Source organism: Cetorhinus maximus, chromosome 1 (assembly GCF_964194155.1).
Source record: "Cetorhinus maximus chromosome 1, sCetMax3.hap1.1, whole genome shotgun sequence".
In the NCBI taxonomy this organism is placed as follows: domain Eukaryota; kingdom Metazoa; phylum Chordata; class Chondrichthyes; order Lamniformes; family Cetorhinidae; genus Cetorhinus; species Cetorhinus maximus.
Window position 1 is genome coordinate 134,904,633 of NC_135879.1, and position 18,868 is coordinate 134,923,500.

The 18,868-nt window shown below is 45.8% G+C and overlaps 1 protein-coding gene across 1 annotated transcript in view; it reads left to right on the forward strand.

Moving 5' to 3' along the window:
• Positions 1–18,868, forward strand: part of grxcr1a (glutaredoxin and cysteine rich domain containing 1 a) — a 155,126-nt gene that overhangs the window by 104,926 nt on the left and 31,332 nt on the right. The window contains exon 5 of the mRNA XM_078562104.1: positions 3,774–3,834. Within this exon, the coding sequence (XP_078418230.1) occupies positions 3,774–3,834 (61 nt within the window). The remainder of the gene's footprint in view (positions 1–3,773; positions 3,835–18,868) is intronic.

The following is an 18,868-nucleotide window of genomic DNA, read 5'->3' on the forward strand; positions in this document are numbered from 1 at the left end:
CTGTGGTGGAGAGAGCCATCGGTCTTCTCAAGATGCGCTTCCGATGCCTGGACCACTCAGGAGGCGCACTCCAGTATCCCCTAGATGGTGTCTCGGTGATAGTAGTTGCATGCTGCGCTCTCCACAATCTTGCGCTGGAAAGGGGGGATGCAGCGGACGATGAAGACGTTGATGCAGTGGCTGCGGCTGCACACGATGAATCCAGCAGTGAGTCTGAGGATGAGCATGCACAGGGAAATGCTGAAGGGGTAGATGCTGACCCAGGCATACTGCAGGGAGGCAGGGACACTTGGGAGGCTTTAATCCAACGGACACTCAGCTAGCACACCATAGATGGACCTCCAGGAGAAGCCTGGGCTGCAGGCTCCATACTCGATATCTAAGTGCCAAATCTTCCAGGTTAGGAACTGTAACTAAGGGCCTTGTTAATAAAGCTGAATGTCCCACAAAGCACTCTTAACATTTTTGGAAACCATACACAGGCAGAAGAAAAGAGGCACCCTCAGCCATGGTGACATGTCTGAATTTAATATCACAGACAAAGAAACTTAATGAAACAAAATGACAAGGGTGTTTCAATTCAAAGCAAAACATAAGGACCTCATCTCGGGCCAACACAAAAGCACCAGTGAGAAACCCATGGTGTGCCTCAGGTGCCTTATGTTTACTTTTCCGGGTGCCATGTCTTGGTGCTGCCCCATCGCTGGGAGTAGCATCTGAGACAGCCTGCTGACTCTGCTGTCCTGTTGGCCTTGGTGACCTTGGCGGCCATCCTCTGACCTGCCTGGGAGGGATCTGGCTGTTCCACAGCTGGCATCTCGCTAGTCGTCGCAGCCTCACTGGATGCTACGGTCACTGGGAGAGGGGCGGAGGAGCTGCCGCCCTCATCTGGAGCGCCCTGAGAGGTGCCCGCAGAGACGACAGGCAGCTTCTGCACTGATGTGAGGTCGCTTTGGACCTCCCTGCTCACCGTGGATGGATGGGCATCGAGCTGGGAAACTTGGTGCCCAGGCCATCTCCCACACTGGCACTGGCCAGCTGAGGTCAACACCGATGTGATGACTTGCTGGTCAGAGCGCATCTGCAGGAAACCCTAATGGGTCTCCTGGAGGAGCCTCTCCATGAGGGTCACCACTCTCTCCTTGGAGGACACATGGCGCTCGGACATATGGCTCATTGCTTCGGCGATCGTCCACGTAGGTTCCTCCACCACGGACACGAAGCCAAGCATAGCCTCATGTATTTCCCCCAGATGCTCCCGCACACCTGGCCGCATTTCCTGCCCCTGCTGCATTGCAGACAGCTCCAGAGGCACATCATCAGGCACCGACTGAGCATGTGCCTAGTCCCCTGCAGTCCTCCGACTGCTGACACCATGGACACTCTCTGTCTCTGCCAGCTCTTCCAGCAACTGTGAAGTGCCCTCACCGGTGTGCCCTGGGACACTAGCCGATGTTCTAACTCCCATCGAGGTGCTAATACCTGCGCTGGTGCCTGCCTGGCAGAGACGGTGCGGCGCTGGTCAGACTTCAGGGCCCTCAAGTGTGAGAGGGGGTCTCTGCTGCTCGTCCTCCTGGCCCTGCTCCGGTGATGCTGAAAGGAAGAACAAGAGCAGTGGATCACTTAGCGTGGAGATAATGACAAAGAGCATCCCTGTCCCCCGGATCATTATGCGCTCATCCTTCCATAAACAATGGTCAAGCCACGTTGCAAAATTAAATTAATTAACATTCAGCACTGCTATGGCTGTTGGGAGAACAATGCTGACCTCACCGCTGTGCAAACATACCTGGCTGTGGCACCCCAGCCTCACCGACACCAATGGACCTCGGCGCCTGGTGCCTCTCCAAATCCAGGGCCTCCTGCTCAAACCGGCTGAGAATGGCTAACTGCGCCTGGCCACCGCCAGCCCTTGCACGCTCTGCTGCGTTATGAGCATTCTCCTGAAAATGAGAGAGGAGCATTGATTAGTGCAAATTGTACATGGATTCTCTCCGCAGATGGCCCACCCCAACCAGAGTGGGACATATCAGGGCTCCAGTGCCTCCTCACCCCGCTGCTGTCGAACACTCTCTCAAAGATGCTAGGCCTGTACCCCACCCCATCACATTAGGCACCACACGGTATATCCTTCCATAGCAAGGATGCGCAAGCATGTGGAGCACAGAGGGCAGCAGATGGTTCGTTGTCACGCCACCTTGAAGCTCCCTTCCCAGCATGTCATCACCCTGACTTGGACATGTCCTGGAGTTCAAGCACAGCCCCTAGGTGCAGCTCCTTCAGGTTGCCACGAAAACAGTCATGTGGGTCTCAGTGTACCACATCACAGCTGAGTAAAATTGACCTTTCCATAATTGGATGAGGTTTGTAAAAAGTGGGTTGCCTGCCTGCCCGTGTGACAAGCGCAAAATCACACAGGCAAACTAAAATTGTGAACAATTGCCTTTTAATGGCCTTAAGTGGCCTTTTAATTGATGATGGGTGCGGCTCCGACACTCCTGCGCGCCCACCAACCGGAATGTTGCTCGCGTGCGGGATGACGTCGGAACGCTCGCCTGACATCATCTTGCACGATTTTACGCCCGATCGTGTCGGGCATGCATCCGCCCGTGGAACGTAAAATTCTGCTCATTATTTCTGTTGAATAAAATGTGACAGGTTTTGTTGAACTCCTGAGCAATAACTGAATACAGCGATTTTCATTCTTTAGCCTTGGCACTAAGCATTCCCTGATCAGTGTATAGACCGGAAAATATGATCAGAGGGATCAAACCCTTACAGAACCCGCCCAATTTTCCCTCCATTAATTCAATTGAAGGAAAATCCAGCGGGTTCTCTTGCTGACATGCTGACAGTTGTACCAAACATCCTCCACTGAGAAAAAGCTTAATGCACAGATGGTAAAGATAAAAATCTACCTCAACACGTTATAATCTCTATTTTGACATAGAACGATTCTGTTAGATAAAGTGTGCAATATGCAGCTCAGAAAACATGCTCTATAGCGTATTTAACCATTTGGATTAACTTTATAACCCTGGAAGATTTACGTCTGTTGCTGTAAAGCTCATGGCCTGAGTTTTTCGTTCGTCGGGCGTTGCGATTGGTGGGCCCAGAAGTGGATGGGAAACAGGCCTTCAGCCGCGAAGGGCCCCTGACAATAATTTCATGCTGTCTGGCCAAATGACAGGCAGCCAGCGTGAAACATGCACTGAAATGCTCAGCGCTGCCAGGGTGGGGGCGTGAAGAGGGCGGGCGATGACCTAACTGAGGGTGTGGGTGAACATTTCTAGTGAGCTCCCTGAAGGCAGGCAGCTGCCCTAGGCAGCTGCAGACCTCCACAGAATAAAAAAAACAACAAAAATACTGCAAAATATGTCCATGCAGCACAATCAAGCTCCTGAAGGCATACCTGATAAAAAAACAGTCCCCAGATATCTCTTTTTATTTTATTTCCCCATGGAGATTTCATCCCGCCCTGGATTAAGGTGCGAGCAAAAATGTGAATGCCGCCTGGGAGAATAGCCCGCCTGCCAACCTAAATATGGGCAGTCCACGTAAAATTGCTGTTAATTGCATCGTTAATAGGCTTAATTGCCCGTGGCAGTCGGAAGCGTGCCTGCCGAGTGAAATATCGCCCGAGAGCGAGATGACATTGGGACGCTCACTGTCGTCATCTCACGCTATTTCACATCCGTTTGGGTTAGGAGCCCGCCCGGCGTGGGGTATAAGATTCTGACCTGTGTTTTATAAAAGTTAAAACTATGGCCCAGATTTTTGCCAAGACGGACAGCCTCTCCATCATGGCGAAAATAGCAGAACTGGCAGAAAATGGTAAGTCTCTCCTCCGAACATGGCACTTTGTATTGCTGTGGGGGCAGGAATGGGGGCGGAGTGCATTTCATGTATGTGTGTTTTACCGAGGTAGCATTTACTTCCTCAGCTGCCTCCACTCTGGTCGGATTTTGGTAGGCCAGGAGTATGGAACTAGAAGTATGCAAAGTTAGAGAAGGTCTGAACTAGGAGTATTTCTTTGGGCAGCCAGGGGACCTCTTTGAAAAGGTAGATCGATCTGTTGAATTTGCTTAAAAATTTTACTCAATCCCAGAAATGGCACAAAACAAATTCCAAATGTCTTCCCTTAACCCGAGGAAAACGGAGGGTAGGGCTCCTCATGTCACAGGGCAATTATTTTTGCCCCTACTGACTCATGCACCAGGTACCAAGAAGAACTTTGTGCTGGGGCAGAAATTTCCCCCGGCTGGGGGAGTTGTGCAGGGGCAGGCGCAGGCACCCCCAATCAGGGCCGCGCTGCCATTTTACATGGGCAGTCCATTCAAGGCCCGCCCAGCGTGACACGTGCCCGGAAGCTCTGAGCGCTCCCTGTGTGGGCGGGGTGGGGGGGGGGGGGGGGGAGGGGGGAGGGGGGGGAGGGGGGGTTGGGGGGAGAGGGGGGTGGATTCCCTGAGTCGAGGCCTGCGCTCTTTCGCTCATGTGCGTGAAAGAACGCAGAAATCAGAGATTAGTTTACGGTTTAAAAATTTAAATGAAGAAAAGAAAATATTTTAAGACATGTCCCATCATGTGTCAGTATCACATGAGCTGGGACTTATCAATGAATTTTTTCAAAAATGTTATTTAATTAATAAACCCTTCATGAAACCTCATCCAGCCCATGGATGAGGTTTCATGAAAAATGTGAAGGGCGCCTGGGCTCTTCACCTGCCCGCCAACATTAAGGTTGGACGGGCAGCATTCTTAACAACTTTCATTACTTTCTTAATGGCCTTAATAGGCCTTTGGCAGTTCGGCGGGTGCGCAGCCGACTTGGCTACGTGCCCGCCAAGCTGACAATCTAAATGACTCGCGGTGTAGTCGGGACATACACCCGACGTTGCTGCACATCATTTTATGCGTCGGCGAGCGGGCCCCTCCCCCGCTCTCCAACACGAAAATTCTTCCCCTGGAGAAGGGTGCACAGCACACCATGCGAAACAACATACAAAATGGACATGGCACCCTCGCACAGAGGCTATAGAAACCAGTCACTGTGAGCAGCCAGAAGCCAGGGGGAGGGCAGAAGATCAGGAGGGAGAGGCTGCTGCCCACTAAGCAGGGAGGAGGAGGAGGAGGAGGAGAAACAGGACAACCAGGTACTAGCCTGTAGGAAGGGTGTCCAGACCTAGGACATCCTACCTCAATATGATGGAGAACCAATGTTGAAGGTGACTGAGGCTAAGCCATGAGGTAGTGACTGACAGATGTCACATGGTCTAGCAGCAACTCAAGCCGCCATCCATTGATCCCTATGCCCTGCCTGGCTGTGAATGTCACCATCACTCTCAATTTCTATGCCTCAGGATCTTACCTGGGATCATCAGGGGACCTGCCTGGTATATCCATGGCACATGGCTGCATTAAGGCTGTAACTAATGTTCTGTTTGCTCATGTGGGGGATCACATTAATTTCCCTGTAGATCTGGCATCTCAGATGCAGAGAGCCACGGCCTTTTTTCCAGTTAGCAGGCCTCCATCAGGTGCAGGGTGTTACTGATTGCACCCATGTTGCCATAAAGGCCCCAAATTAAACTTTGTCAACTGGGAAGTCCTCCCACTCAATCAATGTCCAGGTGGTTTGTGACCACACAAGGTTTTCCTTCATGTGTGTGCAAGGTTCCTTCATACTAAGAAGGTCCCAACTCCATCAATTAATGCACCAATTCAGGTCGGTGATTGACATCTACGATACCTTAACAAGATTAAGAACTTGGATAATGACCCCCTTTAGGAGTCCACAAACAGAGGCAGGGTGCAACTACAACAGCAATCATGTCATCACCAGGAGTAACACCGAGCAGGCAATTGGCACTTTAAAGGTGTGCTTCCGGTGCCTCGATCACTCAGGTGAAGTCTGCTATATGACCCAGCAAGGGTATCAAGAGTAGTCATGGAGTGCTACATGCTGCACAACATTGTTTAGTGGAGAGATATACAAATTAATGACAATGATGCCATGAGTAGAGCTCCTACCTCGGAGGAGGAGGAAGATGAGGAGGAGGAGGATGATGATGATGATGATGATGAGGAGGAGGAGGAAGAGCAAAATGAGGAGGAAACCCTTCTCCTTTCGGAAGATTCCGAAAAGGATGAGGATGAGGAGGCCGCCAGTGACGGAGCAGCTGTGAGGCAGGGCCATGTGGTATGACTGTCCTGTTAAGGGTATTCATCTCCTCATGTGTTCCATGGATGTCAGTGCTTATACTCTGAGCGGTCGGTTTCATGCTAGTGAGGGAGGCTTGCACCCCTTCCTTGCTGAGACGCTGCTCTTGTATCCACTCCGAGTGCTGCTGCAGGTGCCTCTCCATATGATTGGCCAATCTCTCGTGGTCAGATCTCATGCGGTTGAGCCCCCGGGACAATGTGGAGCTCATGATGTTGATGGATTACTCCATTCACAGCCCTAGAGCCCCCATTGCCTCAGGGAACACAATGTGTGAGTTAGTATTTTGCGATGCTGTGTCCTGAGACATCTCTTCCTCCTTTTTATGCCCAAGGGATGATCTGGTCGTTTTGGGGTGGGCATCCTGGCAATCTCCATGACCATCTGTTCCACGGGACGGATGCATCCCAGCCAGGCTGACCCACCCCAGCCTGGGCCATCTCTGTGGCGTTCTTTGCCCTTTTTGACTGCAACGCCAACATGAATTTATGTTAGCTTGATCTCTAGTGCATAGAGGGATATTGCTCTTCACTGTTTCTGTGCAACACAGTGCTCATTCGCATGTGTTCTGTACACATCTACATGAGCTGCATACGCATACAAGCCTCGATGCTGAAGAAGAGCTATGTGCCATGTTTCACACCTTAGTTACAGCATGCAGAAATGACCCTTCCCTTGGAGCTCTGTGTGGAGCTACTCACCTTACCAGAACGCAGCAGGTCATTGAGCCTTTTCCTGCACTGAATCCATGAGTGTGGGCCAATTGGACCCATCCCTTCCCCACATCTCCTCTGTGTCACATTCTTTGAATAAAATGTGATGTATAAAAGGACCTGAGCCATTCAGATGACAATGCTCCCATTCATTTTTGTGTGCTTATATGCATTCAGCATTTTCACCATATCACCAATGATTACTGGTAAGGTTTGGTGGAGAAACTGGTTCTGTGCAAATGCTTGGTTCTATGTATGTTGCGGCTGTGAGTCCAAAGTAACATGCTGAACTCCGCAACCACTGACAGCCCTCCTTGTTTCCTCCCTCTTAGTCACACTGTTATGCCATGGCAGTGTGCAGTTGTGAAGGACCTGATCAGAGGTCAACAGTTTGGGAGCACCCTGATAGGTGGGTGGCAAAGGGAAGTAGATGTGATAATGAACATGGCACTGTTCATCATTCATCCACCCTCTGAGTCTTGGCAGCTAACTACATGACAGCTTAATATCTGTAGCAGATAGTGGTGGCAAGATGATGCCAACTCCATGGCTGTGCCTTGAGAATCCACTCCATGTTTTCAATGGTCCAGTACAGTACACTTTAATTAGGCAGCAACAATGACAATTCTCCCATAGGGAAAGCCTAGGATGCGCCGTCCATTCCAGGATCAGCTAACAGTTGGACAACATTTACAGCTTGTTCACTCACCTGACAAGGCAATGGCATCTCTGAGGCACAGGGACTTCACCATTGATGACCTACCTCTCAAATGGGCCTTTCTGAAGGCCGCTTTTTATCTGTGCCTGAGTCAGATGCAGCACTTCCAACCCCTTACTACTTCCAGGGTCACCCATCCAAACTCATTTTCTAGCCTGCCCCCACCCCAGACCAAATATCAGAAGTTCAGGCAGACATTTTTAAAGGTTGGGTTCATGGAGTCTGTCTCTGCACACTTGACCCAGGATTGAAAATACATGGTTCACATCGCCTGGTCATTTAAGGAAGTAAAGGAAAGCAAAATTAGCTGTTCAATTTATAGTGTAGGGCCACAAGAAAATGACTATGCCATCATGTGATACCAAAGCTTTTTCCAATCAATTACTATAACCGTACATTGGTAAATTTAATTTGTTTAACTTCTGAGAGAACACAGCTTATTTATTAAGTGACCACAGAAGTGCTCAGCAAGAAAAAGGCCATGTGCTAAATAATTTAACTAAGTTAAGTACTTAGACAACTCAGCTTGCTTTTAATTATTTATAGATCCTCTGCTCAAGATTAGTCAGACCTGGCATTTTACAGGCACCGGGGAAACCCATCAAAATACAACAAATATTGGAAAGGAATTATACTTAGAGAGCTGTCTTTTTACAATCTGTGTTTACTTATTTCACTTAATTTATAACTTAACATTAATTGCAAGCCTGACTAACTAACTCCTTCCAAGTTACAGTTGCTTCATGTATTTAATAGAGATTTTAGTTACTGTTCAAAATGCAAAGCTATAACATTAAGATATTCTATGGCACATGATACTTAGTGAGCTGCTGAAACCAAATAAAAGTCATGCCATTGAATGACAATGATAAAGGATAAGTAACGCAAAGTGTAAGGATAGATAAATAGCCTGCAATTTCAATCAATTTACCTGCAGAGGAGGGGACAGGTGAAATTTTGTGAAACCTTTCTTTAAGAAATTAAGAAGTTTGTACATGATTATTAGAACAATGGATTTGATGGTCAAATCTTCATTCTTGGCTCAATGCTTTCATATATTGTTAACTATGAGAGTGTTATTGATGAAGTAACTTGAGGAGCATATAGTCTACTGGACTGTGATAAAATACTTTTTATTGTGGAGATGGAGGTCTGGATTTTCATCCTTGAGGTGGGCAGAGGGATTCGGGAAAATTCCCGGCTCAACCCGCCTGCCTTGGGAAAAAGTGTCCGCAAAGGCAGGATTTTCATTGCGGTGTGGGTGGATGTGGGCTAGACTTGGGCCAGCCAACCTGGGAAGAAGTTTGGAGAGAGCCACAGGGGCTGCTGGGTGCAGAGGTGGGCTGTTTAAAAGGCTCACCTTCCTGCTGTGGTCCCAGTTAAAATAAAAACACAAAGGCTCTCCAGTCCTCACACCTCACACCCCCTCACCCTCCAAACACTCCCCATGCCCTATCCATGCTGCCTCATGACCCACCCACCCTCATGGCCCCTATGCCAAGCTCTGCATTTCCGCCTACCCCACACCCCACCACCCTGCCCCGATGTCCCCTCAAGCCCCCGGGTCTAGTTCTGTCCTTTCACCCAAACCCACGTCCCCTCATTCCCCCATGCAAAGTTCTGCCCTTCCACCCACCCCTTATTGCCCTCATGCCCCCATGCCAAGCTATGACACTTCCATGCCCATTGACGCACTATACACTGCCTAGAATCAATGAACCCTGTAAAAAGTTTTTTAAAAAGATTTTATTCATAACTGTCCTATGTTAAAAAAGTAATTTCACTACAAACTAGACACTCATTTTCTGCCAAAGCTGGGCTGTCCAACCAATCAGCAAAATTCAGCCCATAGGACCTGTTTCATCTTTCTCCCTATCAAACATTACATTGAACTTGATTATATTATGATCGCTATTTGATAAATGTTTATGCACCATTCGGCTGTTTACTCCTTACTTATTACTTTTAGCCATTATTGCAAGAGTGATGGAGTATAAATATAAGGAAGTCTTGCTGCACCTGTGACACAACACCTAGCGAACTGTGTATAGTTTTGGTCTCCTTATTTAAGGAGCGATATATTTGCACTGGAGGCAGTTCAGAGAAGGTTCACTAGGTCAATTTGTGGGATGTCTTATGAGAAAAAGTTGAGCAGGTTGGGCCTAAACTCATTGGAGTTTAGAGGACTGAGAGGAAATCTTATTGAAACGTATGAGATTCTGAGGGGGCTTGGCAGGGTAGCTATTGAAAGGATGTCTCCTCTTGTGAGGGAACCTGGAACTAGGGAGCACAGTTTCAAAATAAAGAGTCTCTCATTTAAGATAGAGATGGGAGGAATTTCTTCTCTCAGAGGGTTGTTAATCTTTGGAATGCTCTACCCCAGAGAGCAGTGGAGGCTGGATCATTGAATATATTCAAGGCTGAGTTAGAGAGATTTTTGATCTACAAGGGAGTCAAGGGTTATGGGGATAGTGGTGGGGGCAGGCATGGAAACTGGAGTTGAAGTCACAACCAGATCAGCCATGGTCTTAGTGAATGGCACAGCAGGCTCAACGGACCAAATGGCTTGCTCCAGCTCCTATTTTTTATGTTCTTATGTTTAAATCTAATATGGCCTGCTCCCTTGTTGGCTCTAGTACATATTGCTTTTCTCTTGTGCCTCAATGTGCGGAAAAATACCTTGGGCACAACTGAGAAATTCACTGCCTGGGAGACATGTGAGAAGGCCTGTGAACCTATGAAGTAACTACCTTTACAGCTCTGCTTGTGGGTCAGCAGCACTGTTTTCTTGAGGTGCAATAATCACACCTGTAAACCTCGCCATGATCTGTCTGCTGTCCCACAGAAATTAAGCACCATCTCGGTCCCATCTCTACCACCTGCTCTCCCTCTCCTGACCACGATCTTCCTTTTCTGACCATGATCTCCCTCTCCGGACCATGATCTCTCTCTCCTGACCACAATCTACCTCTGCCAACCATAATCCCACAATCTCCCTCTTTTGACCACCTGCTTTTCCTCTCCTGACCACGATCTCCCTCTCCCTAACCAAAATCTCCCTCTCGTGGCCACAATCTCCCTCACCCAACCACAATCTACCTCTGCCAGCCACAATCTTCCTCTCCCTGACCACGATCTTCCTCCACCAACCATGATCTGCCTCTGCTGACCACAATCTACCTCTGCCAACCATAATCTCTCTCTCCTGACCATGATCTACCTCCCCTTGACCATGATCTCCCTCTGCCAACCTCAAAACCCTTACGTCAAACCACCTTCTCCTCCCCTTATCACCATGATCCTTATCCCATCCTCCTAACGATCTCTTCTCCTCTCCCATTCGGAACCCCTGATCACAGTCTCCCTTCTTCCTTGGCTTCTCCTCCACCATGTCTTTCTGTTGTATTCTCACTGACATCAGCTGGGGGAGGGTCGGGCATGGGGTTGTGGGGGGTGGGTGGGGAGGGGGTGGCGGTGGCATGAGGGGTGGGGGTGGGTCCTGGAGAAAAAAATGAAAAGACCTCCTGCAGTCTGTGACTCCTGCCTCCCAATGCCCCCTAACATTCCTCCATCCTTGCTCTGAATGTGCCATACCACAAATATTGGGTCACAGTGTCTAAACCAAGAAGTATGAATCAAAATGTTTAATTCAATCTAAAATCATGTTCAGAAAGTGAAATAGGAACATAGGACTTAGGACTTAGGAAAAGGAGTAGGCCATTTGGCCCTTCGAGCCTGCTCTAGTGTGATTATGGTTGATCTGGTTGTTGTCTCAGCTTCACTTTCCTGTCTGCCCCCATAAGCCTTGATTCCCTTGTCTATCAAAAATCTAACTTTGCCTTGAATGAAGTCAATGAGCTAGCTTCCAATGACTTTCTGGGGAAGAGAATTCCACAGACTAATGACACTCTGAGAGAAAAAAAATCTCCTCATCTCTGTCTTAAAAGGAGGATCTCTTGTTCTTAAACTATTTCCCCTAGTTTTATTCTCCCCCACAAGAGGAAACATCCTCCAGGTATCCAACCTTTGAAGTCCCATCAGGGTCTGATATGTTTCAATAAGACCACCTCTTGTTCTTCTAAATTCCCATGGATATAGGCCCAATCTTTTCAACCTTTCTTCATAAACAGAGGGGGAAAAAATAGGGTTGAGAGAGACAGATTAAATGGAAAGAAATTTAAATTTTTTAAAGATCTTCAACAAAAATTACATTCAGAAGGAAAGTGATTCCACATTTGTAAAATTAAATTTTCAGTGCCAGGGAGGTTGTTTGTCAGTGACTAAGACTTACCACACCATTAAGAGCTCACTTGCACCAAAACTCACAAGCCCTAATTTTTTCTGCTGAGTTTAGTGGGTACCAGCAATTTCACACCCTTAAACGTATTGCACTGCTAAATCTCTCAGCGAGGTACTGGTGCTCACAGCTTGTGGAGAAAGAATGCAAATCGGAATGTGACTTCTGGATTTTGCTTTAAATTACACGTGTGCAGATTTTGGAAGTTGCTGTCTGATTTACTTCATAACGATGTTGACCCCAATAGTCTCACCATAATTCCTAAGGCAAAATCTTGGTCAATATACAAAAGTGAAATACTGCAGATGCTGGAAATCTGAAATAAGAACAGAAAATGCTGGAAATACTCAGCAGTTCAGCATTGTGGAAAGAAACAGGATTAGCTTTTCAGGTCAATGACCATTCATCAGAACTAGGCCAATACAGGGTGTGATTTTATGGTCCTGCCGAAGTCAATGGACTTTTGAATGGCTCGCCGCATTTAATGGACCCATCCCCACTGCTGCAGGGCAGTAAAATTCCGCCCATAGTTAATGTTGAAAGATTGAAAAGAGGTTGCTAGATTAACAGGGTACCATTACAGGCTCATTAATGGTGAGAGGGAAATAGAATACCTGTAGCTAGGTCAAGTAGGTAAGTAGAATAACAAAAATATTGTTCTTGGATATTTTAATTATTTAGTTGTTGCCTGGGGATAGGGAACCACTAGAAAGCGAAATGGGGGTGGAATCCTGAAAACGTGTAAGATTCCTCCTTCAAGCAGTATGGGCAGAATTTTATGGTGGTTTTGCAGGCAGGAGGGCCCATAAAATTCCCTTTGTGGCCTACCCGCCACCCTCCCACCTAACTCCCAACCTGTCTGCAATTTTACATTGGGGGGGGCGAGGCCTAGGGTGACCTGTCCATCCTTGGCCCAATTATTGGCCACTTAAAGGCCGCTTCCCATCCAGCCTTAATTTTGAGGCTGGTGGGAGGAGTTCAGGGGAGGGGAGGCAGTGGGAGACTGGCAGGCCACCCTGCTTGGGCCTCAGACTCGAAGGAGGGTGGGCCTTCCCTCAATTGTCCCCTTTCTACATCGATCGCACCCCAAATGGGCGCTCCTTCCCTCTCCCCCATCAGTCCATCAAGTCCCCCACCCCGCCTCCAGACCTTACCTTACCTCCCCACCATGAGACCCCTTGCACTTACCTGTCCTTTGACTCTAGGACTTAGGCCGGGATTTTCCTGTTCCTGACAGCAGAAGCAGTGGTATGCGCCATTTCTGCTCTCCTGCTTTTTCTGATTTCCTATGCAATTACAATTAAAATTTAAAGTGCTGGTAGCATGCAGCACCTTCCAAATCCATGGCCTCTACCACTTAGAAGTCAAGGGTAGCAAGCGTATGAGAGCACCACCATCTGCAAGTTTCCCTCCAAGCCACACACCATCTTGACTTATATGTGATGTGGGCATCACTGGAATGTGTAAATGATGTGATGGTATTTTATTGCAACTTACATGACTGTGACAATCAGTAAAATTTGCTACATGTTTTTTTTCTTGAAGACAGAATCCCTTTAGTGTAGATTATGAGAACAGGGTGGTAAGAAAATTCCCCAATTTTGCTTAACATATAGCTTGTCCTCACTGTATGGTCAAGAAGTGTCAAAGCTCTCTAAATATGTGGTTGGTAGGTTAAATGGCTATCAGAGCTTAAAGATTGCCATTATAGATGGGAGATGTCTCTGGTCATCATGATGCATCTGCCCTGCTAATAAGTTTTGTCAGATGCATAATAAAAATACCAAAATTCTGTGGATCCATAAATATGGTGAGTACATATTTTTAGTCGTAACATTAAAATTATATTTCAGTCCAGTTTTTATGAAGGATTGTGCACCTAGTACATAGGGGTTACTTAATAGGATATGATGAGATGTAGATTATTAGAACTGCTTGGTGGATTGCTGCAATGTGTTTCCAACCAAGGTTGCAAAGTTCCATAAATGAATCATATGCTCCCGACATGAGTTGTAAATGGAATAATGGCTCTTTTCTATCAAGCCATCCCATCAGTGTACCTCTTGATGTCTGCCAGGGACAAACTAAAATGATTCGGTTTCATATTTTTGTATAGATCATTACTGCATTCAGTTGAATCTGCAGTACTTTCAGCCAGTGATAAGACATGGCTTCAGACTGCTGTGATCTGTATTAAACCTACACAGTCAGAAATTAAGCATGTAGGCAGTCTATCGCCATTTGTGCAAATTATCAATGGGCTGAGTAAAAATCGAATTGAAGCAATCTTATGGGGAGAATGTAATTCCAATTCAATAAGTCTTATGGAAAAAATGTAAGAATAGAAAAAAATAAATCATATTTGATTGGATTTAAAAATCTTCTGTACTTGTAAGAAATATGTTGACTAAGGTGGAATTTGGTTACAAGAAATGTAGACAGTAAAATTTATTATAATTTGAGTAAATAACAAATGATCATAAATAAAATTAAATCAAGGAAGAATGGTATTGCAAAAAATTTTGACAATAATTTACTATAAAAAGCAAAAGTTAAGTGACAGTGTTAGAAAACGATATTTCTCCATTTTAAAAAGAAAGTATTTTTTTCTTGTCAGTTTCCTTAGCCAGCTTTTTCCTCTCATTTGAAGCAATGATTTAAAGAAGGGCATGAATGGAAGTTCAATATTCTTGGTTGTAGGCTTTTCAGACATGATTCAGAAAGGAATAAAACAGGAGGAAGAGGTTACAATATTGGTTAAAAGCAAATTAGAGCTCTCAGGAGGGATGTTATGCTAGCAGGGTCATCATATGAAACCATTTGGGTTGAACTGAAAAACAGAAAGGGGCCATCACACTGTTGGTACCGTAGGTCCCTATACAGTCAGAGGGAGATAGGGGAGCAAATCTCTGGGAAGTGCAAAGACAAAACGGCAGAAATAGTAGGGGATTTCAACTGCCCCAATATTAACTGGGAAGGTATAGAGGGCACAGAATTATTAAGATATGCACAGGGAAACATTTTTAGTTAACATGCAGTAAGTAAGAGGAATGATAGTGTAGTGGTAATATCACTGAACTAATAATCCAAAAGCCCAGACTAATTCTCTGGGGGGCATGGGTTCAAATCCCACTTTAGCAGCTAGTCGAATTTAATTCAATTAATAAACTCTATTATGATCATAAAACTAAAACCCATCTCATTCACTAACATCCTTTAGGGATAGTTGCTGTTTGCCATCCTTACCTGGTCTAGCACACATGACCCCAGATCCATAGTACTGGTGGGAGACTCTTAACTGCTTCTGAAATGGCTGAGCAAGTCACACAGTTCAAGGGATGGACAACAAATGCTGGTCTTGCTAGCTACATGCTTATCCCATGAAAGAAAGGTCCAGTTCTAGACTTAGCTTTAGGGAATAAAGCTGGGCAGGTGGAATAGATATGAATTATAAATTTTGGTGATAGAGTTCATAATTCAGTTAGTTTTGGTGTAGTTGTGGAAAATGACAAATGACAAAGATAGACCAGGAATAAAAGTTTCCAATTGTGGAAAGGTCAATTTTACTCAGCTGTGATGTGGTTTAACAAAAGTGTACTGGGAACTGCGACTTAAAGGGGAATCAGTGGGAAGCATTCAAGGAGAAGATATTGTTCCCACAAAGAAAAAAGTAGGAATCCCACATCTAGACCCTTCTCCCCCTCGCCACTGGAAGTCCAGGAGTATACAGCATAGGATAAGGCAAAAAAAGAGAAGCTTATGCAAGATGTCAAGAGCTCAATACTACAAAGGCAGCCTTGAGGAGTGTTGAAAATGCAGTAGTGAAATCAGAAAGGAACTTAGGAAAGCAAAGAGAGACCATGAAAAAATATTGCCTAGTAAAATTAAGAAAAACACAAAGTTTTATAAGTAGATAAAGAGCAAGAGGATAGCTAAAGAAAGATCAGGCCCATTAGAGACTAAAAAGGTAACTTCTTTGTGGAGGCAGAGGAGGGGAGCATGGTTCTTAATGAATACCTTGGCTGGATTTTTATGCCTCTGCTGTATCAGATCAGAAGTGGGAGGATTTCAAAATAGAGGTCTGGACTCGGTTCAGGGATTCCCGCCCCCATCTCCGGCACCCCAATTTTTGGTGGCGCTATATAAGGGTTTGGGTAGTGAGCCTGCATCCTATATTCCAGACCTGGCTGACTCCATTGTGAGGATAGGCATCTCCTAGCGTCCCAAAATCTTCATGGAGTCAGGCCAGCTTCTCCATGATTCATGTCCACAGCCCCTCAAGGGAGCCATGAATCACAGTATGGATTAAGAGGCCTTTTGAAATCTAAGGTCAAAAGATCTTACTCATGCCCTCCATGACCCCCATGTCCCCTCCATACCAATTTATGCCAACTCATGCCCCCACCTCCTCTCAATGACCCCTCATACCCTCTGTTGTATGATGTTGTGCTTGCATGCCATTGTAATGTAACGGTGCTTGGCAGAGCAAGAACTAATGTGGGACCGTAGAATAGCACCATTCACAGTATGATGCATAGAGTCATATGATAATAGACTGAGAGAATAGTCTGGAAAGAACATTCTGGAATCAACCTGCATGGAGCTAACACCATGCATGACAGAAGCCTGGGACCTGTAAATAGTTAAAGCTCATGGATCACATAATCAGCAAGATTAAGACCATCTATTCTGTTGCCTCAGCTTCTTCTTTCCATCTCCTTTCCACCTAAGTCAACACTCCCCACCTGCCCCAAGAACAACAAAGTCAATTGTCTTCAGCCCTTGTCATGCCCTCACCATCGACACTACCCCCTCCTCTGGATGCATCTTCATGCTGAACCACACTGCTCACAACCTCAGCAGTCTGTTCAACCATGAGCTATGCTCCTTATCCTGTATCTTCTCCATCACAAAGACAATCTTCCACCTCCATTGCATCATCTGACTTCATCTCTTCCTCAGCCCATCCACCCCCAAAACCCTCATAAATGCTTTTGTTGTTTTGGATTTGATTACTCCCATGTTCTTTTGCTAATCTCCTATTCACCTTCCTCCTAAATTTCTGGCCCATTTGACACTGTATCCTATTCCAGACAAAGTCCAACACTCGCATCATCCCTGAACTAGATTAGCAGCTGGTGAAACAAGTTTTTTTTTGTCTTTCTATTTAATTCACTCATGGCTCCACCCCCTCCTCTCTTCCCCTTTCTCTGTAATTTTAACTCCAGCTCTGTGGAATCCCTCTCACTTTGCCCCACTATTGGTGTCTGCACCTTAAGACTATAAGACCATAAGACGTTGGAGCAGAAGTAGGTCATTTGGCCCATCCAGTCTGCTCTGCCATTCAATGAGATCATGGCTGATCTGATAATCCTCAATTCCACTTTCCGGTCTTGTCCCCATAACCCTTGATTTCCTTATTGATTAAAAATCTGTCTATTTCAGCCTTGAATATATTTAACGACACATCCTCTACAGCCCTCTGCGGTAAAGAGTTCCACAGATTGACTACCCTCTGAGAGAAGAAATACCTCCTCAGCTCTGTTTTAAATGGGCCCCCCCTTACTCTGAGATTATGCCCTCTGATTCTAGACTCTCCCTCAAGGGGAAACAACCTCTCAGCATCTACCCTGTCAAGCCCCCTAAGAATCTTTTATGTTTCAATAAGGTCGCCTCTCATTTTTCTAAACTCCAATGAGTACAGGCCCATCCTACTCAACCTCTCCTCATAAAAAAATTCCCCCATACCCAGGATCAACCTAGTGAACCTTCTCTGGACTGCCTCCAATGCCAGTATATCTTTCCTTAGACAAGGGGACCAAAATTGTTCATGGTATTCTAGGTGTGATCTAACTAGTGCCTTGTATAGTTTTAGCAAGACTTCCCTATTTTTATACTCCATTCCCTTTGAAATGAAGGCCAACATTCCATTTGCCTTCCCTATTACCCGTTGAAATTGTATGTTAGCTTTTTGGGATTTATGCGCAAGGACTCCCAAATCCCTCTGTGCTGCAGCCTTCTGCAGTCTTTATCCATTTAAATAATATCCAGCTCCCTATTCTTCCTGCCAAAGTGCATAACCTCACATTTTCCAACATTATATTCCATCTGCCAAGTTTTTGTCTACTCAGTTAACCTGTCTATATCCCTCTGTAGACTCTTTGTGTCATCCTCACCACTTGCCTTCCCACCTATTTTTGTGTCATCCGCAAACTGGGTGATAGTATATACACTTCCCTCATCTAAGTCATTAATATTTATTGTAAATAATTGAGGTCCCAGCACTGAACCCTGCGGCACTCCACTAGATACAAGTTGCCATCCTGAAAATGCCCCCCTTATCCCAAGTCTCTCTCTTCTATTAGTTAGCCAATCCTCTGTCCATATAATATACTACCCCAATACCATGGGCTCTTATCTTATTAAGTAGCCTTATGTGCGGTTATCTTATCGAATGCCTTTTAGAAATCCAAATATATTACATCTGCTGGTTCCCCTTTATCTATCCTGCTTGCTAGCTCCTCAAAGGATTCTAATAAATTTGTTAGGCATGATTTCCCTTCATGAAGCCATGCTGATTCTGCTTGATTAGATTATGTACTTATAAACACTCTATTACACCCTTTATAATAGACTCCAATGTTTTCCCAATGACATATGCTAAGCTAACTGGCCTATAGTTACCTGTTTTTTGTCTCCCTTCCTTTTTGAATAAGGGTGTTACATTGGCCATTCTCCAATCCTCTGGGATTTTTCCAGAAACTAGGGAATTTTGGAAGGTTACTACCAGTGCATCCACTATCTCTCTAGCTACTTCCTTTAATAACCAAGGATGCAACCCATCAGGTCCAGGGGACTTATCGGCCTTTAGTCCCATTAGTTTCCCTAGTACTTTTTCTCTAGTGATAGTTATTGTATTT